The sequence below is a fragment of the Medicago truncatula genome, chromosome 1 (assembly GCF_003473485.1).
Source record: "Medicago truncatula cultivar Jemalong A17 chromosome 1, MtrunA17r5.0-ANR, whole genome shotgun sequence".
NCBI classification, from domain to species: Eukaryota; Viridiplantae; Streptophyta; class Magnoliopsida; order Fabales; family Fabaceae; genus Medicago; species Medicago truncatula.
In genome coordinates this window covers 36030138-36038639 of record NC_053042.1, presented here as the reverse complement: position 1 = coordinate 36038639, position 8502 = coordinate 36030138, and the positions used below count along the sequence as shown (strand labels likewise).

Sequence of the window (8502 nt, the reverse complement as noted above, 5' to 3'; positions counted from 1 at the left end):
AAAATAGTCTTGTACCAATTTGATAAAAAAAATCATTTTATTTCTCATTTAACTTTAAGTATGAGTTTACTTGATTTAGTGGTGAAAACTAATTTGTACATGTTCCAATATTTTCTCATTTGTACAAAATAGTTTTTTTAGGGGTTATACACCATAGAATTGCCCACAAAAATAATGTAGCAATCATATCTGACGTTTGTTAACATCTCAACCTGTCTTTGATCCTTCAAAAAAAGAAACATCTCAACTTGTCTTTGACTTAAGGACCCATTCCTTAGTGCCACACTCATTAATGAATCAACAATGGCAACTCTTCCTACTCAATCCCAAGTATAAATAGAGCCGCCTCTGCACCATCCTCTCCAACTCAACATTTATCTATTTTCCATATACAATGTCTCTAGTCATGGCTAATACCAACTTCCAACACTTCATTTCCCTTCTCCTTTTATTGTTCTTCATTACACCAACTTTCTCTCAACAATCATTCAGACCCAAAGCACTTGTTCTCCCCAGTCACAAAAGATAGCGCAACAACACTCCAATACATAGCTCAAATTAACCAAAGAACCCCACTAGTCCCACTAAACCTTGTCGTTGATCTTGGCGGCAAATTTCTCTGGGTCGACTGTGAAAACCACTACACTTCCTCCACATACCGCCCTGTACGGTGCCCCTCCGCCCAATGCTCCCTCGCCAAATCTGATAGCTGTGGTGATTGTTTCTCATCACCAAAACCCGGCTGCAACAACACTTGTGGCCTCATTCCGGACAACACCATCACACACAGCGCTACTCGTGGCGATCTAGCTGAAGACGTTTTATCCATCCAATCAACTAGCGGTTTCAACACAGGACAAAATGTCGTTGTTTCACGCTTTCTATTTTCATGCGCACCAACATCATTATTACGAGGACTTGCAGGTGGTGCTTCTGGCATGGCTGGTCTTGGAAGAACCAAAATCGCTCTTCCATCTCAACTAGCTTCTGCTTTTATTTTCAAAAGAAAATTTGCTTTTTGTTTTTCTTCTTCAGATGGTGTCATCATCTTCGGTGATGGTCCTTACAGTTTTCTCGCTGACAACCCTTCTCTCCCTAACGTTGTATTTGATTCAAAGTCACTCACATACACGCCGCTTTTAATCAATCATGTTAGCACAGCTTCCGCTTTCTTGCAGGGAGAGTCTTCAGTCGAGTATTTCATCGGAGTGAAAACAATCAAAATTGATGGAAAAGTGGTTTCACTTAACTCGAGTTTGTTGTCTATCGACAACAAGGGTGTTGGTGGAACAAAGATTAGTACGGTTGATCCTTACACGGTTCTAGAAGCTTCTATTTACAAAGCAGTTACAGACGCTTTTGTGAAAGCATCTGTTGCAAGAAACATAACAACAGAGGATTCATCTCCGCCTTTTGAATTTTGTTATAGTTTTGACAATTTGCCAGGGACGCCATTGGGTGCGTCTGTGCCTACAATTGAGCTTCTTTTACAGAACAATGTGATTTGGAGCATGTTTGGTGCAAATTCGATGGTGAATATAAATGATGAGGTTTTGTGTCTTGGATTTGTTAACGGTGGTGTGAACCTAAGGACTTCTATTGTGATTGGAGGGTATCAGTTGGAGAATAATCTTTTGCAATTTGATTTGGCTGCGTCTAGATTGGGTTTTAGCAACACGATCTTTGCACATCAAACTGATTGTTTTCGATTCAACTTCACCTCCACTGCCTAGATGCCTTTTGACAACTCAGTGCTTTGAAGTTTGAATAATTAATGTTGTCTTCATTAATAACTTTGAAGTTTATGTTTGGCTTGACAATGAGTATGGTTTGATGTAACCTCAAGTATCTCATAACTTTAGTTCATATAATTAAGCTATTAAAACCAACTAAAATAATTTTTAAACTTTTCACCAATTCAACTATTTGATTTCTCAATTATCCTTTTCGTTAAGTGACCGTTAATGGTTAATGAAAGAAGAACAAACACCAAATGTGGGTTGATATAAAACCATTGTGTAATATATATGAAATTCTGTAATCGTTGAAAACAAATAATCTAATGAACATCAACTTACTCTACATCACTAAACATTACTCTTCCCCTTAGTCAAAAGCTGAATTTTTATGTCAGTATGAATATGATGGTACAGAGAAATATGATTCAAGTTTTTTACTTTTCTTTTTTGGGTTCAATGTTTTGATTTTTTTTCCTTTAACATTACTCTTGCCAGCTTTTAATGGCTCAAGTGGGATGGAATCCTATGCAGAATGCCTTTAAGGTTTTATCTCTTAGACGACTTAACATCATTATAGCAAATTTTCTTGCTTCTAAAGCTACTCAGATTATGCAACTCCCTGTAACTCACCTAAATATGGGAGAATCTTTATGTTGTCCTTGTAAGAAGTGAAGAAACCACAGTGTAAAAGCTGGCTACCAATCTGTTTTAAAATTTTAGGCACAAGGAAGGGGCGTTTACTATAAAGGCTAAAAATGTGTTTTGGAACGTGACAAACCCTTCTAAATATGCCTATCTTATTTGGCGTAATTTCAATAATTTCATCATTACCAACACAAATACTTGTCTTATTCTCTTTCCCCGATACAATCATTTTCTTTTAACTACAAATCACATTTTTAAAGATTGTATATGGACCCTCTAGATGTTATTTCTTCGGAAAAAAATGTAAAGATTCTCTGGTTCGAAAGCAACTCGATGGTATGCTCTTCCTCCTCAAAATGTTCAAAATTATATTAATGTTACCTTTAATTTGACGACAAATGGGGTTTCAGTTGCATTATTAGAGGTTGGAAGGGTCATGTTATCGCCAATGTGATGTAGAGCTCCCACATCCATCTTGATGCTTTCTCTGAGTGATATGCCACACTATGTGGAGATTGTTTTACGCGGGAGATTTGTTATAGAAGTTGTATGAATGATAGGCCACGTTCTGTGGAGTTTGTTTTGTGCGGGAGGTTTGTTATAAAAATTGTATTTTGGAAAGTAATTACAGGCATACCATTCTAGTTCTAGGTTTTGAAAATTTAACCATGTTTTTCGGTTATCCCTAATTTCGTCATGAGTGTTGGCCTTCAGTTTGTTTTTTCTCAATATTTTATAAAAATGCTAAATTTACTTAGTAAATCAAATTTATTAGACTTATAAGATAATTTTTATGGCATGTAAAAATATCTTATTTTTTTCTTTATAAAATCTAAAAAGAAGTAACATAGGAGGAGGTATAAAACGGTGTCGTACTCGGAGAGCCTAAAAACAAAACACTTGTGCAAGAGCGACTAGCGTCACTGACCCGCCCCTCCCTTCCCTTCGTGGTTGTTGAAGTCGAGAGCCGGTGCTCATCTTCCGCCCCATCGCCGCCATGAAGCTCGTCAGGTCTCTCTTTTCCCTCTCTGTTTATCTCAACTTCTTGTTTTCACTTTCTCTCTAATTGATTTTCGTTTTAAGCTGAAAATGTTTCTTTGAAAATCGGAACAGGTTTCTGATGAAATTGAACAACGAAACCGTATCGATCGAGCTCAAGAACGGTACAATTGTTCATGGCACCATTACAGGTTCGTACTAACCCTTCCTTCTTCCTCTTTACTGTTATTACACATCTATACTGTTCACGCCGTTAAACCCTAAAAACCCTTCGCGCTCAAACATTTCTTATTTATCAACATAGAATTTGATGTTGTTGTTATTATTCCTTATGGTGGGGTAGTGAATGTGATAATTTTCGTCTGCTAAATGTAGTGATTTTTTTCTCCGGAATCTAATAAACCCTTCTTGAATTTTTATTTTTTTTGTCGTGTTGAAATAGGTTGCTTAGTTTGAATATGGTTAAGTATCATTTGCAAACTGGTAGGTCAAGTGCTGAGAGTAAAGATTCATTTTATGCTTTGTAATTTGTTGTTTGACATATTTTGTACTGCAATCAAGCTATCTGATTATATTTTGTTGCTGTTGATTCTTGTATGTACACATTCCTCTTGTGCAACAATTAATAGCAGAATACACTGTCATTTTCCAAGGGTGTGTGTTTGCGAGTTCGGTTTTGGAGCACCAAGTCTATATTTTAATATATACTACTATTTGATAGTTTAAAAAATTTGAAAGAACAACATGATCATATAATATCATGTTCTGTTAATTTTTTTGAAATATCATATCATAATATAGACTTAGTCCTCCAAAGCCATCTCCTCCAAAAACCAACTCAAATACACTCTAAGGCTCTGTTTGTGAGTTCAGAGGGGAGGGGAGAGGAGATTAGGGGAAAATAGAGAAATCTTTCACGTTTTTTGAAAGTGTTTTTGTAAAGAATGATAAATGAATGTTTATCATTAATATATTGTTAATTTTGAGAATATTATAACATAAATTAGATTTGAAGAATTTATCTTAATCCTCCTTCAATACAATTTTTGAGTTCCCCCATTTTGAGGGAATTTTATGTTATGAAGAAAAACAGATCCCCTATTCAAGTTGGGGAGCAGGGACCATCCTTTCTTCCATTTTCCTTTCCTCCTTCCTTTTATCCAAAACTTTCCCCTCGCAAACATAGTCCAAGAGAAATGGAAATTCTGATATCTTGATATTTCCCTCCTCCTAATTCAATGGATGTATATCATGATGTTAGAAGTAAACTTGCTACCATATGATACCATTGTATTCATTTCATTTATGTTTTCTCTTCAACTTTTCTGCTCAATTCTTTTGCTTTGTTTTCTGTCACAATGATGATGATAATAATGTTTAATGTAAAATAGAAGTTAATTCTTGCCACTCACTCTAAGTTCAGGTTGGAATAGTCCAAGGGTGTTTGTTCCCTGTTACAATTTGGCAAGATACATATTAGAGAAGTGATATGTTCAATCTCTCTCTCTCACACACTCTCCTAGTAAAACACTCACTCAACAATGAAGCCACATCGCCTATTTTTTAAAAACCATTTACCAGTTCTGCAGGTGTATAAAATTTTGATTTCAGTATCACGCTTGCCTTTTGTTGCTTGCCCTTTCTTTTTTAAAAACCATTTACCGGTTCTACAGGTGTCTAAAATTTGGATTTCAGTATCACGCTAGCCTTTTGTTGCTTGCCCTTTCTTCTTCTAACATTCTATGGAGCAAAGCTAGAGGTCGCGACTCTTGATTTTTGGTAGTGAACGAAAATGGGTTTAGAATTTTTGATAGTTGAGTTAACAAGAAAGAGCTTGAATGGGAAAAGAAGAGGATGGTGACTTACCACTGTAAAAGAGATACAGTTGGTTTGCCATGTCGATGTGTTTTCTTAATTTGTTGGTTGGTTCTGTAATTGGTTTTGTTAAAAACTATTGTTTAATTTCTCTAATTTTATTTTATTTTAAAGTACAAGGAAGACTTATTAAGATTCTTGTTTTTTTTATGAACAAGCCAAAATGGAATTAATAAATCAAGAGGAGTGGTTCATCTCGCACAAGGCGTGCAAAAGAGAACCACTCAAAGACTTATTAAGATTCTGAAATTAAAAAACACGTTGAAACAAATTCTAAAACAGTAAAAATTCAATTCAGATATTAAAAGAAAAAAAATTAGTTTGAATGGAAATACCATGTTTCATAGAGCAATCCATTATGCAGGGGAAAGGGCGGTGGGTGCGTCTGGGGTAAGTGGTGGGTGAGGTTGAGGGATAGTGGTGGACTAGTGACGGTGGTTTGCAGTTTCAGAGAGATAATGGGATGAGGGGAAAAGGTTGAACCAGTTGCCAATTACATGGTCTAAGAAAGTGGGTGATGTGTATAATTGCAAGTGTGTTCAAAAGAGAGTGTCTGAGCAATCGACGCTAGCATCACTCTACATATTAAACTCCGGAGTTTTAAGTGTTTCTTGGGTTGCAAATGCATCTCTTTTATATGTTATATAGAAGTAGCTAGTAGCCAGCCTTGTTGTTTTTGGACAATTGTACTGAAGGAGTATGCTTAATAATCTTAATTTAGAATTACCAGTTGTTGATCCCCATATCAGCCTATGCATTTTACCTAAGAGAAGTATTATATATTACAAAACAATCTCACGAATTGCAAGAAAAGGATAGATGTTGTTTTAAAGATGCAGCATGTAGTTATGCTTTGATAGAAATCATGGGTTGAAAATATACCAAAACGAGCCAGTCAAATCATTCATACATTTCCCGTTTTCGTGATTTTATTTTTCGTAACATTCAGCAATGTCCTTTTACCTAATCTAAGCCAATTCTATAGAAACACACCAATCTCATCCCCAAGCTTCTTATTAAACCTCACAGCTTAAACTTTTGAATTTTCTATTCAACACACCTGGATTTAGTTTTACTTTGTTAGGTAAATAGAAGTTTACAAGTTATATATTAAGTCTGTTATCTTATCTTTGTTCGTGCTAAAGTTTGTGATGTGTTGGGCTCAGGTGTAACCAGCTTCATGGATTGCTATTCAACAGTTGAATGCAATTACTTTCTTTTATGGAGACTTATAAGAATTGAATCATGTATTATAATTTTGCATGTCATATACTGCTTGCTTATAATCCAAATATAATATTAGTCAAGCACCGGGGATTTTCCTTGACAGTCAGTAGTAAAACCATACTGGCTGGCAGACGTTGCAATGTTTCTAAATATATATAGCTTTCCATTTAGTATATCCAAGTCTTTTATTTTTTAGATTAGATCATCAGTGTTTTGAAGCTATAGTTGTGCCGTTCCTGAGTCTTGACTTGTTGCTATGCTACAGGTGTTGATATCAGCATGAACACACATTTGAAAACAGTTAAACTAACACTGAAGGGGAAAAACCCAGTGACTCTGGATCATCTCAGTGTGAGGGGTAACAACATTCGTTATTATATCCTTCCTGACAGCTTGAATCTTGAGACTTTGCTGGTTGAAGAGGCACCTAGGGTCAAGCCTAAGAAGCCAACTGCTGGTACGTTACACTTTCTGACTTGGTGCAATTTTTATTCAGGTTGGCTGCCATCTGGTTTTTGGTTTTCAACGTTTTAATTTCATTTTCAGGGAAGCCTTTGGGGCGTGGGCGTGGTCGAGGGCGTGGACGTGGTCGTGGCCGCGGTCGTTGAATTGCATATTCAGAATTTTTGTGCCATATGGTTATGTCTTAGGAGGAATTTATGAGTGGTCTTGTGGACATCTAAAGAGTGTTCTTGCTGATTAGTTATGTTGGCTTTGCTTACATTGCCATTATTTTTGAACAAGTGCTTTCAAGTTCTTTTGTATAATTCCTTCCTCAGTTCTTTAACTGAGTAATACTTTGTTGACTTCTAAAGGATACCTAACACCACTCAAGTTTCAACTGAAGTCTGCATGTATGTTTTTATCATCTTATCTAAGGGAAATGGATCTTATAATCAATTAGGATGGTTTTGTTACGTTGTATGATAAAAATTGTAGGGCAAGAGAAATGCTCTATGTTTTTAAACATCTTTCTTACACTCACTCTTGTATTGGCTAATAATTGTAGTTCCTAGCACTTTATGTGAGACTCATATTCAAAGTGTAGGACTGATATTGATTATATCCAATAAAAGAGTGAGTGTTGAAAAGAGATTGGAAGTTTATTTCCGAATGGCATAAGTTTTCAAGTTTATATTCATTTGTAAAATGTGAATGACATAATTCATCTCCAAAAATAACCTAGGTACAGTATAATAGCAAAAGTCCAGCTATTACTAGTTACCCTCAAATTGTATCTTACTATTTTATAATAGCAAAAGTCCAGCTATTACTAGTTACCCTCAAATTGTATCATACTATTTTATAATCAACCTAGTACTAGCAGCAATCTATTTTGAACCCCCTCGTTGTCCCTATTTATTTAGTTCATTATTGTAAAAATTATAGCTGTCTCATAATTTGTTCAATTTTAAAGATTGCTAACTTGTTAGAGGATGATTGAAAGAGTGTCATTTGTCACCCTTATTTTATGACAATGGTAGGTGATGGTTATGTGTTACTATAAGACTATAATAACTCATTGTTTACGCCAGTTGGATTAGACTGATAATTGAGCTTTAAACGCCCCTAGTTCCATTGAAATTTATATTGTTGTGTAGTCTGCATCAAAAGATAATTGTAAGTTAAATTTAGACTGGTTGGTTGTATCAAATCTTTTAGCTTTTTTATATTAAGTGAGCATAGCTAGATCATCTTCGTTTGCTGGTTATACTCCTTTGTTACTTATTGTTTATTGTTTACTCCTTTGAAGACTTTTTTTTTTTAATAATTAAATAAGTAAAGCTAGATCATTTTTTTAATAATGTGCAACAATTTAAAGGATAAGAATCTTGGACACATCTATTTTTCTTTTTGGTAAAATGTATCTATTGTTTTCTTTTTGAAACAACCGATATCAATATTAGTATGTTAATAGTTGTTAATTTTTATTTTTTTATCAAGTAACCTAGTGGTCAGAGCTCACATAATTAATTATGGAGAAATGGGTGTCCAGGTTCGAACCCCGACCCCTACA

The 8502-nt window shown here is 35.2% G+C and overlaps 1 protein-coding gene and 1 pseudogene across 1 annotated transcript; both read left to right on the top strand.

Moving 5' to 3' along the window:
- Positions 1-320: 320 nt before the first annotated feature.
- On the top strand, positions 321-2082 carry LOC11425065 (probable aspartic proteinase GIP2; annotated as a pseudogene).
- Positions 2083-3234: 1152 nt separating this feature from the next.
- Positions 3235-7385, top strand: LOC11420807 (small nuclear ribonucleoprotein SmD1a). Its single transcript, XM_003590612.4, has 4 exons — positions 3235-3395; positions 3498-3574; positions 6751-6942; positions 7032-7385. The coding sequence occupies exons 1-4, from the start codon at positions 3382-3384 to the stop codon at positions 7091-7093; spliced, it is 345 nt and encodes a 114-aa protein (XP_003590660.1). The 5' UTR covers positions 3235-3381; the 3' UTR covers positions 7094-7385.
- Positions 7386-8502: the final 1117 nt, after the last annotated feature.